The following is a 23376-nucleotide window of genomic DNA, read 5'->3' on the forward strand; positions in this document are numbered from 1 at the left end:
TCATTATTTGTGATGTGAGAACGTCAGTTGTGTTATTTAGGTCAATTAGAGACAAGAATCTGTACAAATTTACAGCCTTTAATGCCGTCAGCCTGCGTCACTGTGTGTAATGACGTGGCTAAAAAAAAAAAAAAAGGCAGTGATTCCACTGACAAAATGTGACTCGGGCTTATCGACTGACGCGTTGACTCAGCGACTTTTAGGGCGCAGCCATGATACTGTTGTGGGGTGAACAGCAACAGTGCTACAAATTGTCAAGAACTAAGGAGGGGAAACATGTATTTGCTTGATGGACATTTTCAGTTTAAACAATAGGATGTGAAAAGGTTTTACAGCATTTTGTCAGCCATAAAATCATTAAGTGATGGATTTTTCCACCTAACACCAACAATGTAAATGTGACAGGTGCTGAATTTGTATTCTCAAGGATATTCAAACAGGAACAAGGCGTTGACACCAGTATAAAGCAGCCATACTGCCTTGTTAAATGCTTTACATGCGGTAGAAAAAGGAAAATTACTAAATAGGAGTTATGTGATGAAAGTTCAGCCTATTGCCTGAAAACTGCTTGTGCTTTATTTGTATCAGTCCTTCGTAAAGTCTAAAAAGCTCAGAGTAGGTTTGCAGCTATTAAACTTTCATGCAGCTCTGTTTGGTGATGGGGTTGGTGAGGCTGGATGGGTTGGGGGTTGGGGGATGGGGCTGGATGGCTGTGGAGTGGCATGCAGGCATAATGACAAGCATGGGGAGATGCTGTAGCGGTGGATCTTAAAGAGAAGTAAAAGGGCTCCTGTACCTGTTGACTCACCTTAGTCCAAGGATGTGCCTTGATCTGGGGAAATTTGAACTCGGTGTAGTTGGGGTTCATCTCGCGGATCTGCTCTCGGGTCGGGGTGCCGAGAACCTAGAAGATCATTTAGGTAGAAAGAACAGGACAAAGAGGTCGCAACGTTACATCATCAACTTGGAATTCTACTCACTTCCTGAAAAATAAAACAGACTCCTCTGTACATCTAGTGGGCCACTCCTGTCGGTCGTTACCTTGATAATTTCAACCAACTGATCCACTCCACTGTCACCAGGGAAGATCGGTTGTCCTAGCAACAGCTCTGCTAGCACGCAGCCGGCTGACCACACGTCTAAAAAAGACAAAGAAAGTCAAACATGAGCAAAAGAGGAGCGAAAGCCGACATGACTGTAATCTACTGCTGGTTAACATTTTGTTCCGGTCTACAAATGCAGAAAATAATACAGAACTTCTAATAACAATTTGTCAATGTGAGTCTATCATTTGGTTAATTTAAGTTGTTTTTTTTAAGTGGCTCAATGGTTAAGCGTTGACTGTGACAGATGGAGTCATCCTACCTATGCTTGAGGTGTAGTCAGTGGCACCAAAGATGAGCTCAGGGGCCCGATAGTAGCGAGAGCAGATGTAGGACACATTAGGCTCTCCGCGGACCAGCTGCTTAGCACTGCGCATAAAATCAAAAGCACATAATCAGAATCACCGTTCGACATCAGCACAGTTTGTTGCCAAATGTCGCGACCGAAATAAGGAAAATATGAACTTAAAGAGTAAACGTGTCCCTGCTTTTAGGACCGGGCTCGCATCTCACCTGCCGAAGTCGCAGAGCTTGAGCACAGCGGTCTCTGGATCCAGCAGCAGATTCTGGGGCTTGATGTCCCGATGGCAGATCCCAAACGAATGGATGTAGGCCAGACTCCTGAACAGCTGGTACATGTACAACTACACACAGAAAAAAAAAAAAGAGACAGACACACACACAAGCTCAGTTTTTATTACAGAGTTTAAGTCTGGAAAGATCCACTCGAGAAACCATTTCAGTCTTGTCAAGTAGCAGTATCGGTTTATCAGCGAATGTTTAGAAGGTGGCGTCACACACACACTGCTTCTTCAAACTCTTGAACTTTGTGTTAAGAAGTATGAAAACACGGTGGAGATAAAATGAAACATGTTTCTGCGACTGCGTTGGCTCTTTCTCACTTGAGATATCTTCAGAGGCTGATTTTGGTGGATAACGCACGCATCTACATGTCTAACAAATGTTTACGTTAAGCTATCATTTACATTTTATTATCCTGTGTGATGACAAGAGGAGCTTTATTTGTGATAACAGGGTGTTAAAAAGGTGGGACTGATTTATTGTGGGTGTTTTGAGACAGAAATATAATTTAGACTGAGCAGACACGGCAGCGTGCAATTACTTTCTTCAATGACTCTCACAAAGTTGATAGAACAGTGAAAAGATCAGTCCACCCCTTTGCCTTTTGCATACAGTGATGCCAGAAGGATCAGTAAAGAAACTCAAATTCATAAAAAAAAAAACAGGGTACCCAAAAGTAAATACGCCTCTTGTGTCAGCAGAGGTTAACTGTGTGTCAGGTCTTAAAAAATAAATGATCTCTCTCCTTTACTTTATCCCAAAATATACACGGTACATGCAGGTGTTTTCACTGGTGTTTCCAAGCTATCTGGGAAGATAAACTCACTGAAACTCTTGTATGTAATCTTGGACAAACTAAGAGGGGGAGATCATTTATTTTGTGTCTAAAATGTGAAACCACCCATAAGTGAGCCACATTCCAAACTACGCTGGTGTTTTTTTTTGAATTTGTTTACATCCCACACCTTGAAATTCACTGGGATCCATTAAAGGAAAAAGCACAATCATCACAATACCGGTGATGAATGTTACAGACTAATCCGCCGGCTCATTTATCAGTTGTGCTGTCTGAGGACAGCGCTGTTACTGTGGTGGCAGACTGAGTAAAGCTGAATGTATTTTTTTTTTTACTGACAGTGACGCAGAAATATTTGTGTTAATCATGATAGTTCACCTCTGACGGCAATGTGGAAACTATTCAGTCTCAAACCACTTACGGCAAAGGTTTTGGAAAAAAAAACAAACATTTTTGTTCGACCTTCACAGTCTGGGAGGTTAAAGTACTGTGTAACCTTAGCAGAGCCAACATTATAAATCAACAAAAAAAGAGAAAAACAACAAACAAACTTTCAATCCATTCTTGCAGTGCAATCAAATGAAAGGACTCATCTAATAAAAAATCAGGAAACATTATGCACAGTATTTCCAGCTAAGGTAGCAAAAATCAGCAGCTCAAAGCAACATGTGGATTGTCTGGTGTAAGAATTCAATATGTATTTTTATGTAATTAAATAAAATAAAGAGATATTTCCTATTTTGTAGAACCAAAAACTTTAAAGCTGTTTCATGGAACTCTACTGAGAATAGATGTTATCTGGGAGTTTTGTTAAATATCATGATGGTTCAACTCTGCTGAAACACTAACATGGAGTATGAACGCTGTGACAGACACACAGACTTACATACCTTGACATAAACCATGGGCAGAGTCTGTTTGGCTCGGCTGTAGTGTCTGGCCACTCTGTAGACCGTCTCGGGAACGTAGTCCAGAACCAAATTCAGATACACTTCATCTTTCTGTTAGAGAGAAGCACAAAAGGGGAAAATAGAGGTCACACATGAACACATACGGACAAATTCTCTAACGATAAATATCTTACATTCATTAGCTACAAATGCACACATCTATGTGCGTGTCCGCCGCACATTAGGTCAATTGTTTTAGAGAAACCTCTCTTCCCAACCCTTCCCCTTCCCTCACTTATTCTGTGGTTTCTGCTGTGTGTTTTCCCTGATGAATCAAGCCATTTGGGAGCTGATCTAAATGATGTTTTTTTTCACAGTTGAACTGGGGATTCATTGTGTAGGGTTCTCCCCCTGAGGGCAGGAAACACACAAGAATGTGTCATGACGTCCTGGACTCCAACAGTGGCCGCAGACAGTGATATCACTTCCTCGTTTCCTGGTTGGATGAAGCCAGCACACTGACCCTGAAGGGATGCTGTATCTGAGGCTTCTCCACCCAATTATTCTAGGACTTCCTTTTTCCTTTGATTTCTGACCGGAGGTAGCCAGCGCTGAGTCATTGGGTGTTTCTCGTGAAAATCATAACCGCTAGCTCGTACTTACGTGTTACAGTTTTTAAATGTTTTTTAGATATAAGGCACCTCTATGATTCAGAGAGGAGCCCACTCACATACATGCTTTCACAGTTAGTCTGCCTGTCCCTGATGGTTGTTGGTTGGAACAGGTTTGGGCCGCTTTAGGGTTGGGCGATGCAACACAGTTATCAGCTACAGATTGAATCTGTTTGGCTTTTTTAAACCAGCAGATAACATGCCTATGTATTTTTGCCTCATAAGTATTTAGGGCTGAAAATGTAGTACAAATAATATACCTTCAAAAGAACATAGACAGATAGGTTTATTTCATTAACAAATATTTTAAATATTTTATACACTGTCACAAAATTCATCCATGAAACAGAATAAAATATTGACTTGTCGAGTAGATTGTATCTGACATCAAACACCATCTTGTTTTTTCCAGTTGACTGAACAAATCTTTATCCTTTGATGGGATAACTCGACATTTATTTTACCAGGTAATCCAGAGATGGCCATGAAATCACTTCATTTATTTATTGCAGTTGATGATTATTTAATGTACAACTTCCAACTGTAAAACAAAATGGGGCCCGAGGAGCGGAAGTTCGTCGGCGCTCCAAACTGCCTTTTTTTTCCCCAGTGTCCAAGTAGTGGAGAGTTGTGTAAACCTTCATCTCTGGTGTACACATATCCTTATTAACTCACCCGCCATCAACATATGCTTTACGACGTTCATTATCAGGAGTTTCTCCTAACTCAGGAGCTACTTTCAGCCTTAGGATGTTTTGTGAATACGGCCCCTGGTGTTTTTGCACCAGAGCTGGTTATCTGCAGGTCTGCGTAGCACAATGAGTGAGCCGGGGCCCTTGAGGAACTCCCAGACAGACTGTGTGGTACACTTGTGTCAGCTCAATGCCCTGCTTTGTTCTGACTGCTCTCTCCGTCTCACACTCAGACGAATAGACACATATACGGTGATAGAGTGTAGGAGAAGGACGGCGGTACTGGGGAGTGCAGACGGGTGCAGACGGTGACGATGAGCATCATTTCCTGAACAGCTCTCAGCCACAGGTAGCCTCACTTGAACGCTCATCTGTCACAGCTCTCTTTCTGTGCGTCTCTCTCTCTCCTTCTGGCTCTGTGTGTGTGTGTGTGTGTGTGTGTGTGTGTGTGTGTGTGTGTGTGTGTGTGTGTGTGTGTGTTTGCATGCGCGCATCCCCTTCCTTCTACAACTCCCATTGATAACATTTGTGACGACTACAGAGCTTGCTCTCCGCCTCCTGCTAGCAGCACCATAGCTATATTTAGCCTAGCAACAGCCGTGACTCACTTCCTGCCTCACTACAAAGCCACTTCCTTGGCTTGTTCCAAGATGGTTAGCCAGGCGGGGGATCTGATTGGTTCACTCCCGGCTAAATAATTCAGCCTCTAATTTGATGAGAAAAACGCTTGCACCTGAACAACTGGCTCAGTCATCTTTCACCAACAATCACTGTGCTACATTGTGAAAAAAAAAAGAAGGGGCTTGTACAGTATGTGACATACAGCGTGCAAGACTGTTTACATCACGTTACATACGTCAGCACTTGATATAATGAATATGTAAATCCAAATGATTAGAGAAAAAGAACACAACAGCCAGAGTTAATGAATCTGTGAAATCAAGGACGGAAGACAGGAGACTGTTTAAAGATTATTGAGATACAGCTTAAGTACAAATGCAGCCCCCCCCATTGGCAATTAATCAGATTACCACTTAGTCATTTCCACCTAGAGAATCATGGGTAATCCAGCCTGAATGTGAGAGATCTCTGGATAAAACACACGACTATTAAAAAGTGTCAAATCTGCTCAAAAGCTGACAAACGAGCTTATTCTTTTAAACCAACTAGTGCTTTAACAGACAAAAAACCTTTAATCTTTTCATTACTCAAAGACTATGAAATATTAAAATAGTAAAAAAAAAATGTCCATCACAGTCTCCCAAAGCCCAAGGTAATCACCAACAACCCACAATCCAAAGATATTTAGCTTACAAAGATATAAAACCGAGAAAAGCAGCAAACTCTCTGCAACAGTAAGGAACTATATTAACAATATGACCTTATCGTGTGGCTCTGTGTTGTAGAGGGGTCTTCTGTCAAAATCTAGTCTCAGGGGCTTTATTATTTGACTGTTTTTATATTGTGCTCTCATGTTGCTTGTTCCTTAACAAAGTTGTATTTAATCAGATTACAGAAAGCCTGTGGACAGGTGGTATTATTCCAGCGTAGGGGGATCGGTTGGTTTCTGGGTCTCTGGGAAAAAAAACCAAGCTGCCATCTGTAGTCTGCTGTCGGCTCTGGACTGTGGCCGTAACTAAAGATTATTTTCATTATTGATTAGTTTGATGTATAAAATCGTGTCGATCACTGTTTCCCAAAGCCAAAAGGTGCAACCTAAAATGTCATGTTTTGACCAACAGTCCATGACCCAGAGATGTTCAGTTTACCGTCACAGGAGACGCAAGAAACCAGGAAATATTCACATTTAAGAAGCTCGAACCAGATGGTTTTTGTATTTTTTCTTACAAAATGACTCAAAACAATGAATGGATTGTCAAAATAGTTGGATTAGATTACTTTTCTGTTGATTCGACCGATCAATTTAAATGGATCAAATGTTGCAGCTCTACTCTGGACTATAGCTACAACCAACGATTATTTTCATTATCAATTAATCTGCTGATTATTTTCTCGATTAATCAATTAAATTGTCATTTCTGAGGCCACGGTGACGTCTTCAATGTGCCCGCTTTGTCTGACTAACAGTCTAAAACCAAAGATATTAAATGTTGTGTCATATATGACGAAGCAAAAAAACGAAAATCATCACATTTGAGAAGCTGGAAGCAGACGTCCTTCTTGAAAACTTACTGAAACGATTAACTGATTATCAAAATAGTTGCTGATTAATTTTCTGTCGTTCGACTAATCACTGCAGCTCTACTCTGGATCTAATGGGAACTCGGCGTCATGTAGAGCTCAGCAGGGGCTCACTAATAGGTTCATGCAGCCATGTCGCCGCTAGTTTATACATTTTGCAAGTGAACTGAATTGTTCATTACAGACCTAAGAGAAACTCTTTTTGAGGCCTGTAGCTTCATGACAGTTATTCATGACGTTATATATGTTTGTATGTCAGAGAATCAAGCTGAGTTATTGAAAGCAGCTGTGTGTGTGTGATGTGTGTGTTGTGTATGTGCACAGATGAAATTCTGAGGGAGGGCGACTCCGTGTCAGCTGAACGTCTGACCTGCGTTTTCTTTTCGACAACATATTTTGAAGAAGTAGAAGTCAGACCGCTATTTGCCTACCTGCCTACGCTGTTTTTGACCATCGGCCTTCTGTTTGAACAGCATTATACAAACGGTTAAAGGGCAAAAAAGGCACACAGTGTGTATCGAGCACGCCACATGCCAGCAGTTACATAAGACTACCTGTGCACATGCTGAAGGCTACAGCACCACTAGTTCCTAGCCTGGCTCACAACTGCACCCAGCACGGACCCCCTTAACATCAGGACAACACCTACACGCACCCGACCTCATCTCAACTCTGTCCGTCCGCCACTCCCCCTCTCTTTTAGTACACATCTGTCATCTGTTCATCAATTTTACCCATCCTGTTCACATGACATCACCTTTTACCTACTTCACCAGCCCTCACTCTACGGGTAGTAAATCCCCATACCAGCAACACGGTGCCAGTCTCCATAATTAGACTGGAGTGATACGTTGAAGGGAGGAAGAGGAGGAGGGAGAGGAAATAAGATACATGAGAGGGGACACAGGATGAGGAGGAGGAGGAGGAGGAGGAGGGCGCGGGGGGAGAGGGGAGGGGGAGGGGGGGGGGGGGGGTTTAAAGAGTGTAAATAAAAAAAAAAATTAAAAAGCTGTGAATTAGTCAGATTAAATGTTGCGATTCCAAAAGTCAAAGTTGAAAGGTGTAAGTCATTCATGTGACATGTCAGCGCTGTCGGTGTGTTGGTATACCGAGAATTGGCTGTGATTCCCGGAGGCCAGTGAGCACATGGCATGAGGCGAAGGGTGGGTACCGGGTGGAGCTTACGAGCACGGAGGGGAGGTCCTGAAGTAGTCTATAATTAACAGACACCCTCCGGTCTACCCACCTCTCACTTACCCCCTCCTCTAAAACAGCTTCCCTTGGCTTCGGTAGACGTGCGGCAGAGAAGCATTCCTAACTGCAGTGTCACGGTTATAGTCGCGTGTGCCAGGTCCATGTGTGTCTATATTTGACACATGGATCTCTGCCTGGTTTGTCAGCTAGCTGAATGACATAGTCCAGCCTCGTAGTCTCCGGGGCACCACTGATGGTCGATGGAGACAGACAGCGAGGCTGGGGCCGCGGAGAGGGACTTCCCTGACACGATGTAGCGTGTCGTACTAATGTATTTATTACAGTGGAACGAGCCAGGAGGCAGACATATGATGGGAGATGGAGCAGCTGACGGGCGCAGACTGTCCAGCGTAGGGAGAGTATAAACTAAAAGAGGCAGAGCAGTCATGGCAAAATGCTTACATTCATGACTTTATTAGATAGTCTGATGACCATTAATAATCACCATGACTCTGAACATGAGAGAAAGCAAAACTATTTTATTACACTGATTGAGGCTAACTGGAAGCTTGAGGAGATCTAAAAGATGAAAACTAGATACTAGAAAGAAGTCATCAAGCTTCTTAGAGAATAAGTCATACACCTTTTCCACGAAATCAAGAAGAATTTTGCGTCTATTTGAACATTAGAAACATTAATATGCCGAAAAACAGATTCATTTTTTTTTAGATTTGACAGTATGTAAAATCCACTTTTTTATTTTAAAGGGGGACATATCATGCTTTTTGTTATTTTCTGGTATTTTTATACTGTTATTAAGTCAGATCTTGTTGACGCCACGTTACTGTCGCAAACTCATTGTGCCCCAAATCAGGATTTGAGATAATTGGAAGTGGTGACAGCGAAAGAATGTTGGACATTCATTTCTTCACAAAAACATGACGACACAATTATGTATTGTGTGGCCTGTTTCCTGTTGCCATTTCATCCTGTTGCCATTAAAAGGCACATATAACTCTTATCATCTCTTCAGTGTCACTATAATAAAAGGCATCAAATGCCCCCACCAGGCTTTATCACTTCAAATCATTTTTCAATATTTCCTTGCCTCCTGTTGAGTTGTGAGTAGGGTTTTCACAATAAAATGAGATTGAATTCAGTGGAGCACGAGTCAAAACTAAAATACTTGGCAGATGAAGTGGCTGAGGAACTTGGAAGATGGTAAAACTGCCACTATATGGGGAATTGAACACAATTATGCAGCCTACATGGACACATAGATGATGGATAAGAAGCACATTCAAGCCACTGACCTTGTCTCCACTGGAGTAGAAGAAGTAGCGCAGGCGGACTATGTTGCAATGGTCCAACTTCCTCATGATCTGCAGCTCACGATTCTGTAGAAGACAAAAACATGAAAAACATTGAAGTTACAGACATCTGCCACGCTAATAACACAAATAGTTGGTTTGTGGACCTTCAGGTGACCATGAAATCTTTTCATAGGACAAAACCGCACGACAAGGGACAGTTTCTTTCCGACTAGAAGTTGACAGCGTTACATGTCACATGCCACTCATCGTCTTGCCAAACAATCATCTCGTTGACGCCACGTCACTGTCACAAGCTCAAATGTGGCCAGAATCAGGATTTGAGAGAATTAGAAGTGGTAACAGCGAAGGAATGCTAGAAAAAAAGATTCATTTCTTCACAAAAACATGACGACACGATTCTGTATTGTGTCTCCTGTTGCCATTAAAAAAGTGCCAATAACTAATAAAACTAATAAAAAACAGCCCCTGTAAAGCAAAACACAGACAGACAAGCTGAAACAGTTCTTAGAAAGAGACGTGTGTGTGTGTGTGTGTGATGAACCACAGACCTTCACAGGGCTGCTAAAACAATGTAAGCACTGAATCCTTCCATCTATATTCATATACAGTGTGTCCATGCAGAAAATGGCTGTGCATATGGACTTCAACATTCTCCAGGGTTGGCAGGAAATCAAGCATTACATAAAGCCTCCATTATAGTTCAGATTTTCTCCCTGTTTCCATTTCTCCCTCGCTCGCCCTCTTCATCTTTATTGTGTTGACTTGATCTAAAGTGGTCAGATAACATTTGGAGAATCTGGTGAATGGTCCGAACCAAGGGGACAAAAGTAAAAATCTGAATGTGCCTGATTAGTGGAGTAATTATGTAACAATCAGACTTTTGATGTAGGAGTCACGTGCAGCTTGAAAAGTAGAAATGTGTGAATTTTGTACTATTCATTGATATGAATAAACAGCTGTGAGTAATGATATCATTGAAATACATTTTTATTAATTATTACAGTCAGGTTTCAGTTTCTTCAAAACTCAATGGAGTGCAGAATGGAAAGTATGAATAATAACCAGAATGTAATCAGCTTGTTTCCTACGCTTTTGTTCAGCCGTATATTCCAATTGACAAAGTGACAAACCAGGAGACTAATCAGATTCCTGAGTTAACTGACTGAATACCAAGCTATAGCTGTCATGAGGGTCATGAGGCTCTCGCAGGATGTGAAATGAACTGGCTGACCATGAAGAAGACAATAACTTGGTGCACTGTCTGACCCGCATCTTGAGTAAACACGGGACCTTGTTGCAAAGCTTCACGAGAACAGTACGACTGATTGATAAGCCGACGAGGAGCTGGCTGAATGACCAACTAACCCACTGACTTCAGAGTCACATGATAATTTGTGGAATGTGAGAAAAAAAAAAATGTAATCCTGATGTACAAATGTGTTGCTTGTTGTGTGTGCTTGTGTTTTTTGTAGTAGTTGTAGTTTCTGCTTATGCGGTATTGAATATTTGAAGCTTTTACAATCCTTCCAGTGTCTGAACAAATAAAATAGACTGAAAGTAGAAAATATGAATCCCACTTTTTTTTTCTATTTCAGCAGTTTTGGTATCTGTAATCAAGCTGACTGAGAAGCTACATTACAGCCCATCTGAATGACTGAAATCTATTCACTGTTTGGTCTGTAAAATATCAAGAAATGATGACAAAATGCACTTCACAAGTCTTAGTGAGTCTAACTGATTGTCCCAAATTCACCAAAACCAGCAAATATTCACATTAAAGAAGCTTTTTTTTGCTTGAAAAAATACTTGATACTCCTGATTAAGTCTCTATCCATGCATTTATCAATGAAGCTACTTATTGCTTTAGCTGTATAAGCTGCATAGTGAACTGATTCACTGTTTGAATGTGGTTGACAAAAAAAAAAAAAAACCCTGATAAATGGAGTTTGCTTCATTATGTGGGTCAGGACCAATATCTGGCTGGCAGAGGGAGATATGCTGCTGTCCCTGTATGCTTCTCTGCCTCTTTATGAGGATTTAAATCCCCTTTCATTCATTTTTAACGCAGCAGAGAGAGCTGTCGGTCCACTAAACTCTGCAGCAGCAGAGCATCGTGTAGCTCAATAGCCTGGTATAGACAATCCTCCCAGCCTAATTCACTTATAGGCAGACGCAAATGGTTCCCACAGTCCTCATGCTGCTTTTTCACCCTTTACACTACCACCACACACACACATACACACACACACAACCCCCACCTCATAAAGTGACATCATAGCTTGCGGGTCACAGACCATCGTGCACTACAGGCAACGCCCTCGTCTTCTTGCAGTGCCTTAGTGGGAGTGTTTTAGGGTGTGTCTATGTGTATCTGTGTGTGTTTTATTATGTGTGAGAGAGATGGTACCATATGGAGGAGGAGCAGACGGGCTGTTCAGTACAGCCCTGCCCAGCTCCAGTTATACTGCAGTCATTCCTGCTGACCTGTCATCCTCCAGTGTGTCAGCAGCCCAGCCAGCAGAGACGGAGACGGAGAGAGAGAGCGACAGATGGAGAGGGAGAGGAGGAGAAAGAGAGAGAGAGAGAGAGGAAGAATGCCTCAAATGCAACACCTGAGCGCTTCATGCTGATGTTTATCATCAGACAAAACCACATCCAGTTTCCAAAAAAGATTAAGAGCATAGTGCAGTCGCACATCACCCACACAAACAGACACAAACGTGCACACGCGTACACGCAAACGTATTTGGCGCCGGTGACAAAGCGAGTCTGTCTTACTGTGTTGCTCGAGTAGCAGAAGATAGATGAAACTGAATGTAGCCAAAGGATCAAACTTAAAGCATAAGACTGGTGTTATTCTATATTTTTCTTATTCTCAATGAATCCCACAAAATCACAGAGACTCAGTACTTTCTGACATCCCTACCCTGACTGTGGACAGCAGGGAAGCAACTAACGATTATAATTATTAATGAATCATTTCCAAGAATCAAAGGTGACATCTTCAAATGTCTTGTATTGTCCGACCAACGGTCCAAAACCCCAAAATATTCAGTTTACCATCATTAATGACAAAGAAAAGCATCAATGCGTCACATTTGAGAAGCTGAAATCAGATGATTTCTTGCATTTTCGTTGCTTAAAAAAGTAACAAGAATTTGAGTAGCAAAATAGTTGCTGATGTATATTTTGTTTATCAACTAATCGTTGCAATACCAGTCGCTGCTAGTGAAGATACTAGGAAGGGGCAACAAATACATTGTTTCATTTAGGGCTGCAACTAATTACTATTGATAAATCTGTCAATTATTATCTTGACTGATTAGTTAGTTGTTTGTTTGTTTTGTTTAATTAGTTGTTTGGGCCATAAAATGTCGATCATTGTTTCCCAAAGCTCAAGGTGACGTCCTCAAATGTCTTCTTTTGTCCCAACCAACAGTCCACAACCCAAAGAGTTCAGTTTATTGTCATAGAAGACTAAAGAAACCATAAAATATTCACATCTGAGAAACTGGAATGACACTTCAATCAGATCTCACTTTTTTCCCTATAAAACGATGAATCGATTATCAAAACGGTTGACGATTAATTTAACAGTTGGCAACTTTATCATTTAAACGACTAATTGTTTCAGAACTTTTCTTTATAAAAGGCCAAGTAATTTCTAAAAACAGCTGGGCACTGTAATTTTTTAGCAAGTGTTACTCAAATAAGAGTAAATTGTGGATTTGTTGGGAACTATTTTCAGCTGTGGATTGATACACATTTGGTTTGCTAATGAGCATTTACGCAGCAGGATAGTCTGTGTAGAAAATACTCAAAATAAACCGGAGTGCTCTTGTTCATAAATCATGATAATGGAGGAACATGTCATCCGGTGCAACAGTGAAGCTCATTGATGTGTTTTTAAAAGCTTTTAGACAACAATGGAGCTCTGCGGCTCAGAGGAAGAAGCTAATCAGGCTTTGGCAAAATGGACAATACTTGTTAAAGGGATCTAGGGCTGTGAGATAAAACGATAACATTTATCTTGATGTAATTTTCCTAGATAAAAATATAATAAATGTTCAATAAATGTTCAATATAATTAAACTGCCGGGGGAGAGAGTATGAGCTAAGCTGGTCGGCTCGCACGAGCAACCCGAGAGCTGGCTAACTTCAGCAGCTAACGAGGGTTTCCATGTTGCGAAGCAGATCTTTCTAATTCACTGAGCCTTGTGCCTCCAACACAATAAATAAACTTGTACCATTATCACTAAGGGAGGCAGAGGAATAGCTGAACATAAGACACGCCGAGAAAGAGAGAGCAGGAGAGTGAGAGGGAGAGAGAGAAGCCATCGCTAGCTGCTAAGCTAAAATAACTAGCACGTCTGAATAGTGTGAACAACTGTGGGATTAGCAAGAAAGTTGCTAAAAAAGGAGAGAGCTAAGAGTGCTTGAGCAGAACTAGTGTATGTTTAAATATACAGTGGGTAAATAACCACTTTAATAAAGAATATCTCTTAATTAACTGGGTTGATAGAACAACAAAAAACGCTACCAGTAACACAGAAACTGTAACTTTGCAGTACTGTATCACATTGCAGCACTATATTTTTCTATTAAGATATTTATTTTGTTGAGGAGAGAGGACTGAAAGAGGATTTTACATGATTTTACTCATGCCTATTTTGATGTTGAAAAAAATATTTTATCATAATTAATTTGACTGTTCTACCCCAGATTTGTGAAATGTTTGTGGAAGTGTTTGGTCATGTTCTGATGAGGAAGAGTTTAAAACCACAATTAACCGTCTGGTTTCTTCAACCTTCACTCAGGAGCAAAAAATCAGCCTTTAAACTGGAGAAAAGTACTTGACATTAATCATGATAATTATCAATACTGACTGATATATTTTTATCGTGATAACATTTTTTGGACATATCGCCCACCCTTAGCAGGATCAGTTCATTGTTAGACTTGTAATATGAAAAATATAGAACATCACCTGACGTATCCTCTCACAATGTTGCGTTAGTCCCACTACCACCAGATAGGCTCTCGCTCTGTGTGTTGGTTCTAATGTGAGCATCCATTTTCCAATCGGCTGATATGTGATCCCTCAGATGGGAGTGGAGAAGGACCTATCCCATAATGCACCAGGAGCAGCCTGTAAGCCCACCAGGATTGTCTCACACATTTATCAGCTACACCGTAACACGAAGCCTGCTCACATGATTACCCTGTTGGACTTGTGTGTGTGTGTGTGTGTGTGTGTGTGTGTGTGTGTGTGTGTGGTAGTGAGAGAAAAAAAGCATCCCCACATGTTGAACTAGCATGTTTCTGCTCATTCAGAGGCATAGAGAAACAGCTTTAGTTGAGGAGGAGAAGCAATAAAAAAAAGGAGAAAATAGAAGTCAAGCGTCTGGGTATGTGTTTTGGCGCGTGCTTGGCAGTCATGTGAGGAGACTTAACGCTCATTCGCCTAATTTTTCAGGACAAGCTGTTCACAAGGAAGGGCACGCCAAGCAAGTAGAAGATAGAAAATAGGTAAGAAACGGAGGACGGCTGAGTTGGAGGGCCTGCTTTAAAGAGGAAGCTAAACATCAAAAGAAGAAAACAATGCGTGTTTGTGATGTTCGTCTGGCCGCTGAGCTGTTTACAGATGCAACCTGCGAGTATTGCATCTGTCATGCTAACCACAGGCTAACCACAAAGAGTGTGATATGACTTCATCGTGGCCAGCTCACGTAGTCACAAATACTGTGTGTGTGTGTGTATGTTGTGACAGATGGTCTGGCAAAAAAAAAAAAGAAATTGAAAAACCGCCCGCTGATGTATGCTTCCGCCAACCAGTCAAGTTGCAGTTTACATCCATGTCTGTCCAGACTCATAACATTTGTAATGAAGACTTTGAAGAAATTTAATAAAGGTATTAAGTGTATTTGCTTTGTATGTGTTCACATGTTTGGCCGATAAAGTTGATTCTGATAAAACACAAAGTTGTAGCCATGACAGTAGACAAAGCTTCAGATATGGATGTTGCTGCAAAGAAGCTACAAATACTGAAACGTGGATGCTTCACGCACAGAAGATCTGTACAATCACCACAGTTTCAACCCAAGATTAGTGTCACCAATTCAGTATCTGACCAAATGTGAAATATTTTCACAATCTCTCCTTCTGTTCCTGAGTTACGGCGTTGAATAACAGCCAGAACAGTGTTGCAGAACATTATGATGTCACAGTGAAGTTGACCTTTGACCTTTTGGATATAAAATGTCATCACTTCATCATTTCATCCTATTAGACATTTGTGTGAAACTTTGTCATAATAAGTTTCACAATGAGTTTGACCTTTGACCACCAGATTCTAATCAGTTCATCCTTGAGTCCAAGTGGATGTTTGTGCCAAATTTGAAGAAATTCCCTCAAGAAGTTCCTGAGACATCGCATTTACACGAATGGGATGGACAGACGGATGGACGGACAACCCGAAAACATAATGACTCTGGACACGGCTGTAGTCAGCATGGAAGCGTAATTTAAAAACAAAAAAAAAAAAAACAGCTCCTGCACCATTAAGTGACATCATTTATCTCGTCTTTCTCAGATAGAAGACTAGCACCTGCTGAAAAACGGCTGAACCTCAAACAGGTTAAACCTAGGACATTGACTGCTGAAGTATTTGGCTGAACCGGTTGGCTCAGCACTACAGTCCTGGGGGGAAAACACTGCAGGCAAACATATCTGACTACATTTTTTTCCAAACTTGTGGGAGACAACAGGGGATGCCTACACTAAGACACGCTGACTGTCCTCAGAGAAACAAAGTTGACATAAAATAATGAGCAAGAGACGATGACTATCCTTGTGAAATATGGAATATCTCTGTCGACTGCATTTAAACTAATATAGCCTAATCCATTAATAGATTTAGCACACAGTAGAGCTGCAACAATTAGTCAATTATTCGATTAGTTGCCAAACTATTAAATTAATCGCAAACTATTTTCTTAAATCAATCATTTTGAGTCATTTTTTAAGAAGAAATATCCAAATCCTCTTGTTTCAGCTTCTCAAATGTGAATATTTTCTGGTTTCTGAAGTCCTCCATGATAGCAAACTCATTATCTTTGGGTGTTGGACTGTTTGTCAGGAACAAAACATTTGAGGTTGCACCTTGGGCTGCAGGAAACAATGATACACGTTTTTCACAGTTTTTGGACATTTTATGGACCAAACAATTAAACGAATAATCAAGAAAATAAGCAGCAGATTAATCATTAGAATAATCTTTAGTTGCAGCCCTGGATGGGCCTTTATACAAATACACTAAACTCAACAGAAAAATACATAAAAAACAGCAGTGATGAAGAGATTACTCTCAAAACACAGAGATCTCTTGCACAGTTTCATACTAGCACATTTGTTCTGTGTATACACTAAATATACATTTATACTATATAATGTGTCTCTGTGGTGTTACCATTAACTGTTGTGTCTTTTCTTTTTCTTTCTTTTAATCTTTAACATATTTTGTATTTTTCATGCATGTAAATGAATACATGTCAATTATGTCTCATGTTTGCAAACCAGCTTGCTTTAAAGTGCCTCTTGGGGGACACATTCAGTATTAGAAAATTGAACTGAAATTGATTATCACAGAAAAATAAAGGCTGTGCAGTGAGTGAAATGTGTGCACACATACTAATTTAGACCCTGCTCCAGAAGGCCATTTAAGGGGCGTATTTCCAATTTCTATTCTCCTCCATTATAATTACAAGATGTTTAAATTAAATTAAAATCCAGTATAGAATACAGTCATCGTGTGCAGGGTTTTTTTTTTCAGCTCACATGTGGAAAACATTATAGCCGCACATTGTGTTGCATCATCCGTACAGTGCACTTTATGCTGTGCAGGCACAGGCATGTGGGATACAGACTGAGAACTAAATAGAGTGGATGTATAGAGGGGGATCATTTAACCCCAGGCATAACAGTCACAAAAAAAAAAAAAATCTGTGCTTGCATTTGTTTTCAATAGCAGTTGGATGCCTGAAAGCACCCTTTCACACTGTTAAGCACTGTTAAGTAAAAGCAGATTTGGTAATTATCAAAAGGAAAAATCTACTCCATTCAGTCAGTCTCCATAAAAGTTTTTTATAATTGGATAGAAAGTGAGATATTAACTGAATCCATTAAGAACTGTCTTGTAATATTTGGCCAAGAACAGCCTACGATGGCTAAAATAAATTAAATACATCCACACAAACGTCTAATTAAAAATAAATCTCCCGCATGATATCAATGTCCGAAATATCAGGAATAATTTTGTGACTCGTCCCGACGATTGTTATATTGCGCACCCTTAACTCTGAGCTCTGAAGCCTGTGAGACTTAATGAGAATCTAAACAGCTGTCCTGCAGGCTTGGCAGTCTCAGGTCTTTTATCTGCGAGCTGCAAGCTAGCAGCAGGGACACCGGGCCTCCCCGACCAAGCGAAGGGAGTAACAGACAATGTCACCACAGCCGAGGAACAACAAGCCATCAGTCAAATCTATTCAAAGCACAGGAGGAGGAATCCAGCAGAGCTTTGCTTGGAAGGAAATATGACATTTCCCTGGTGGCAGCTGAACTAAACTTGACAGATGACTGAGTATTAACGGGTTCCAAGTTTGTTTGTGTGAGACAAGATCCTCCCACCAACGCTAGCGCAAACACACTTACAGCAGGAAAACACACACACACACACACACACTGAAGCAGAGATGTGTTGAGCTGCAAAACATGAGTTTTTCCCTTTGTGTTCTGCCTTTTTTTTTGTTTTTTTTGGCAGCTTCTCTGATCTCACTGTGCTTGTGAAAGATAACTCCATTCACGTTTGTCATTCGCAGTTACTCTGTCACATTCATGAACGCAACAAAATCTCTACTTTGGTTACGTTGTTAGAATAAAAGACGACAGGGAGAAGGAGAGTGACAGTGAATGTTTGGTCGTGCAGCTTTTCTATGTCCTTTTGTCTCTTGTTTTTGTTGAGAAAGTTGACTGAAAGATGCTTTGTGTGTGACAGTTTTACCTTAAACCTCTTGTCTTGCAGGACCTTCTTGATGGCCACCAGCTCTCCGGAGTCACACAGCTTGGCCTGGTAGACGACGCCGAACGAGCCGTTGCCGATGACCTTAGTGTCCGTGTAGCTGACCTCCTGTGGCCGGTCGGGGCCTTGGCCTGGAGTGGCCACGACTGTCGTTACCTTGCTGCCATCTTTATCCCCTGAAGAGAGAAACGGACAAAGAGACGCAGATGCTCAGGACAAAAGTACTGATAATGCCAAAATATGAAATATGATACAGTGGATCACAAATGTCAAATAATAGTGAAAAATGCTCATCACAATTTCCAAGGGATTCCAAGGGGACGTTTTCAAATCGCTTGTGGTGTCCAACCAAGAGTACAAAAGCCAAAGTTTACATAAATCAGAGCACAGCTCACATTTTGACTTGTCGCAGTAGGAAAAGCACAGGTGTTACTAATAACTAACTATGGCTCTGTTATATTCAAGTGTCCCAGTAAGCCTGTGTGACAGCGTGCATAATACCAGTACCTGAAACCCAGTGACTGACAGGTTGTAGGTTTGAATCCCTGCTGACAAATATCTTAGGTGACTATAGCCAGTTTAACCCCCGTTTGTTCCAGCAGCTCTTCTTAACAGCGCCATCCAGTTCTCTTCTAATATGGACGACTACTCGGCCTGTGAAAACGGTTGTATAATATTTTCTGCTGCTCTAGAGGAAGCTTCCTAAAGTCTGAGAAAATAACCCTGATTATGTCATCATGTCAAATTTATAACAGAGAGCCTGCGTTACAAACTGGAGGCATGGAGTTCGAGAGAGGAAGGCATTTACCAGGCATAGAGGATCTAATGAAAGTTGGATTACAGGAACGGTAGGATGCAGTGTTTTTGGAGCTCGACCAATACGAAGGACTAAAAGCTTCTGCTGCACAAGTCCCTGAGCTTTATGGAAGAGCGATACTAAATCGCTGGAGTAGCCCTTTAAAACATGAGACATGTCGAATGTTAATTTGAGCTTAAGACCACCTCTACAAAAAAAATAACAAATTCATTTAAATATCAAGAGGGAACGATCCAAATTACATGCAAATAGTCTTCCTCTTTAAAGTGACTTAACTGCTATTGACAGCTAGTGAATAGACACTTAATTTTTTATTTTTCGCATTGTCTGTTTGAAGCTATATATCATTATTCTCATACCAGGCTGTATGAGTGCTTTTATCCAAATCAATGCATCAAATGGATTAACAAAGGCTGAACTTTCTGGGACTGACTGGACAAACTCACCAACCATAATGTGCAGACAGACAAATGCAATACTTAAGATTATCATCAGTGAAAAGTCATAAGCTAATAAGACTGTGTGTCTTTGCGATGCTAATGCACTATAGATCTGAATCTGCTTTCACACGCACCCTCTCCCCTTTATGTCGTCCTCTCCAGTCAGTCAGTCAGTCAGGAGCTGGCTACGCTCCCCTGAGATCACTTCTCTTCCGCCCACACGCACCTGCTATCCTCTTTGTCAAGGGCCAAAGTTCACATCAGCTGGCAGTTCAAAAAAACAACAACGAGGCAATAGTGTGTGTGTGTGTGTGTGTGTCGCGTGCCACGAATGTGCGCCTCCTCCCTTCATATCTCCGATATCTGACCTGCTCTCAAATTAACCCCAAAATGACACACTACCTAACGTGACAAATCCTACCACAGCACCTGCTCCTCCCTTTTAAAATCTTCTTCCATATGAGTTAAAAGACTCACTCAAAATATCTTTGTTAAATTGAACTAATTTCAGTCAAGTTGCTGATACAGTCAGCGGTAAAACACATTTGTCAACAGCTCACAGTGGGTACAAAATAACGCTGATGGGTGGATTAGTGCTGCTTAATAACTGTGGCTGCTCCAGATTATGGTGTTATTTAATAGAAACTTCATGCAGCATGTTGTGGTAGCAGGCCACCTCCACACAGAGGACACCGGCGGGGCCACAGCGTCCTGTTCACAAGAGGTGGAAGTGACCACTTCATGCTGACTTCTGGAAACATGCCACCCTGTGACTGGTTTGCGTGATTAGGTTAATTAACCCCCCATCATGAATCGTTTTGAACACTAAAAAGTCAACGTTTTGACTCAACTGGTTAAAGAGGTTTACTGGTTTTATCCATTTTCATACTAATTGGCTGGCTGGCCTTATTCCCCAGCAGGGTTATTGATTTCGACGCAAATAGTGCCCACACAGAGACACGCACGTTCACACACATGAGCAGAAGAGCAATTACTACCTCTCCAGGGTCCAACCCAGACATGAATTAATCATTTTATCTATGTGTGTGTGTGTGTGTGTGTTCCTGTTCACGTGTATTTTCGCACGGTGGTCTTTGCCACTGTGTGTCCAGTGAGTGGTGCAATTACTGAAGATTTGCTTACAATCAAAGGGTAGGGAACAGAGAGGGTGGGTGGGTCTGATAAAACTCGAAACTGTTGCTTTAAGTCTACAAAGAGAAGCTGAAGATGGATTCCGTAACAACAGAAATAGACTCCAAGCGAGTGTGTGTGTGTGAAAAAAAGAGAGAGAGAGAGAGAGAGAGCGAGAGAGCGCAATATGACTCTGCCTACATATTCCAGCAGGGCCATTTCTATGACGCCTCCGCACTTCCTCAAACCGTGAGAACTGTCTGTGCGCACACACACACAGACAAAAACAGAGTGAGATCTCACACTGGTGGAAATAAGGAATGCCCAGGCAATCAGAATGCAATTGAAATGGCATTTTTTGCACTGCACTACAGTGACTTACTGGAAGCCTATTTGACACATAACCTTGTGCGTACTAATGTGGCATAGCCTAAGAACTATTTTCATCAACCATCGATCATCACAGAGATTATTTCCATTAGATTTACATCTTCTACTGACGGAAAACTGTTGCGATCGCAACCGATGACTCGTGAAGGATTATCTATATACATATACATATTCACTTGTGATATGAGGCTTTTCCCATATAAACAACTATGAGAAATTTTAAAAAATGTTCCTCAGCGTCTCCATGGCTACTCTGTCAAAACACTACAAGCCACAAGAGTATAACTAGCGTGACAAATCACAGTGCATGATTTCATGAATGTTTGCGGTATTATTCAGCAACAAAGTGACACAGAAGTGACCGCTGCTGGAACTGTTAGCCAGAGGCGTCGATAGTCAATTGAGGTCACCAGACTAGTTCAGGCCACAACTGAATATGGTTAACATGTGTAACACAAGGAAACAACACTACTGTCGAGCAGTGACGGGACCCATGCTCAAAGCTCCCAGATCTGTTTCCTGATACCTAGGTGTGTAAGCATGTGTTACTATAAAATCTGTCTAAATAAGAACTAATAAAGATGAACACATCATCTGACTAAATAAAACAAAAAAAACAAAATTGTGATTTAAAGCAGCACTGATTGTTGGACAAGCTGTAAACACAACACGGTCATATGATCACCTTATAGAGCTGATATGCCAAACATGTTAGCAAACTATTGTCTTGTTGTTGTGTCCTTGTATCTTTCTGATCTACATCAACTGTTAAAGGAGGGTTCAGCGGGTTTATCAGATTTTTTTTGCAGAAAGCAGCTGTATGCTATGGCTGGCAAACAAGGTTGCAATTTGTTGCAAGGAAGAAAACCAAAACAATGAGCTGAAAGACACTAAAATGCTCCATATGAGAAAGGGAGACTGCAGTATGTGGTGATAATTCTTTGTGGGTTTGTCACTACAAGTGACCCTTTTCTCATCACACATAGTCAATTGATCTGTTGTTGAAATAAAAATATTGATTAGTGCAGCTTTAAAATCAAGCGATACACAGTATGACAAATCATGAGTAAACAAAACTCAGAATCTGACCAAGGTATTCACTGCCACGCAATTTAGTGTGTGTGTGTGTAAGATATAACAGTGAGTATGGAAACAATAGATGCACCTCCTGCCCCAAAATCTATGACAGACTCCACAGATACCAGACAAGGTGCTGTGTTTTGTTTGACTAACACACCAGCATGTACAGTGTGGTCCAAAAGCCTGAGGCTACTAGTCAAGATTCTGTTTTACATTTGTTGTTTTGAATGTAATACTTTTACATCAGAAATGATAATATCAGCTTAACAATTTGAGTGAAAAGTTGAATCTTTGAAAAATGTGCATGAATTTCAGAATATCTTTGTATTTTGTATGTCCCCCCTTTTGCTTTAAAGATATGAGGCTTTTTCCCCTATCTTTATCAATGATTTATTGACTTCACATTCAGATTTTGTAATTCTGTCCCTCAAACCCTGCCCTCGCACTCAAATAGCCCCCGCTTGCTGTTAGATTTGCTCTGCTCAAACTGTACGCTTGCACTCAGATATATTGTTGCTTCCTGTTCCAGCTTGAGCTCTTCTCCTCGCACTCAAGCTGCTTCTCGTGAAACGTCTGTTCTCAGACTTCTGCCCTGCTCTCAGATATTTTTTGTGCAACAACCCCGTCAAAATCCCCCAACCAACAGAATGCCAGGTGTAGTGTTGACCAATGAAATGATCTCTGCCTCCTTGTGGGCGACTTCACTATACTTAGAGCGTCCCGTATGGCCAGTTACTCTTTAACCGGGTTCATCCACTCCCGCCCTCCAGGGCTTTATTAAATGTATTTTCCTTGCTTTCTTTACGACTTGTGGAATAAAAAGGACAGTTAATATATATACCAGTTCCCATACTTTTTACTGTAATAGCTACATACAATAGTAGCCATATAGCACACCGGCCTTCATGACTCAAGAGCGGGACTCTAGAAGATCACCAGTCAAGGACCTCAGGAAAGTTTATTATTTTAATGGTGCTA

At 41.1% G+C, this 23376-nt stretch overlaps 1 protein-coding gene across 2 annotated transcripts in view; it reads right to left on the reverse strand.

The window, feature by feature from the left end:
• Positions 1 to 23376, reverse strand: part of gsk3ba (glycogen synthase kinase 3 beta, genome duplicate a) — a 38956-nt gene that overhangs the window by 5061 nt on the left and 10519 nt on the right. The window contains exons 3-9 of one of the 2 annotated variants that reach the window (XM_044365944.1): positions 18523 to 18716; positions 9444 to 9527; positions 3372 to 3482; positions 1617 to 1747; positions 1366 to 1472; positions 1042 to 1139; positions 797 to 904 (exon numbers count right to left, since the gene is read on the reverse strand). In XM_044365944.1, the coding sequence (XP_044221879.1) occupies positions 797 to 904; positions 1042 to 1139; positions 1366 to 1472; positions 1617 to 1747; positions 3372 to 3482; positions 9444 to 9527; positions 18523 to 18716 (833 nt within the window). The remainder of the gene's footprint in view (positions 1 to 796; positions 905 to 1041; positions 1140 to 1365; positions 1473 to 1616; positions 1748 to 3371; positions 3483 to 9443; positions 9528 to 18522; positions 18717 to 23376) is intronic. The other variant, XM_044365945.1, reaches the window with a different exon arrangement.

The sequence above is a fragment of the Thunnus albacares genome, chromosome 11 (assembly GCF_914725855.1).
Source record: "Thunnus albacares chromosome 11, fThuAlb1.1, whole genome shotgun sequence".
Taxonomy (NCBI): Eukaryota; Metazoa; Chordata; class Actinopteri; order Scombriformes; family Scombridae; genus Thunnus; species Thunnus albacares.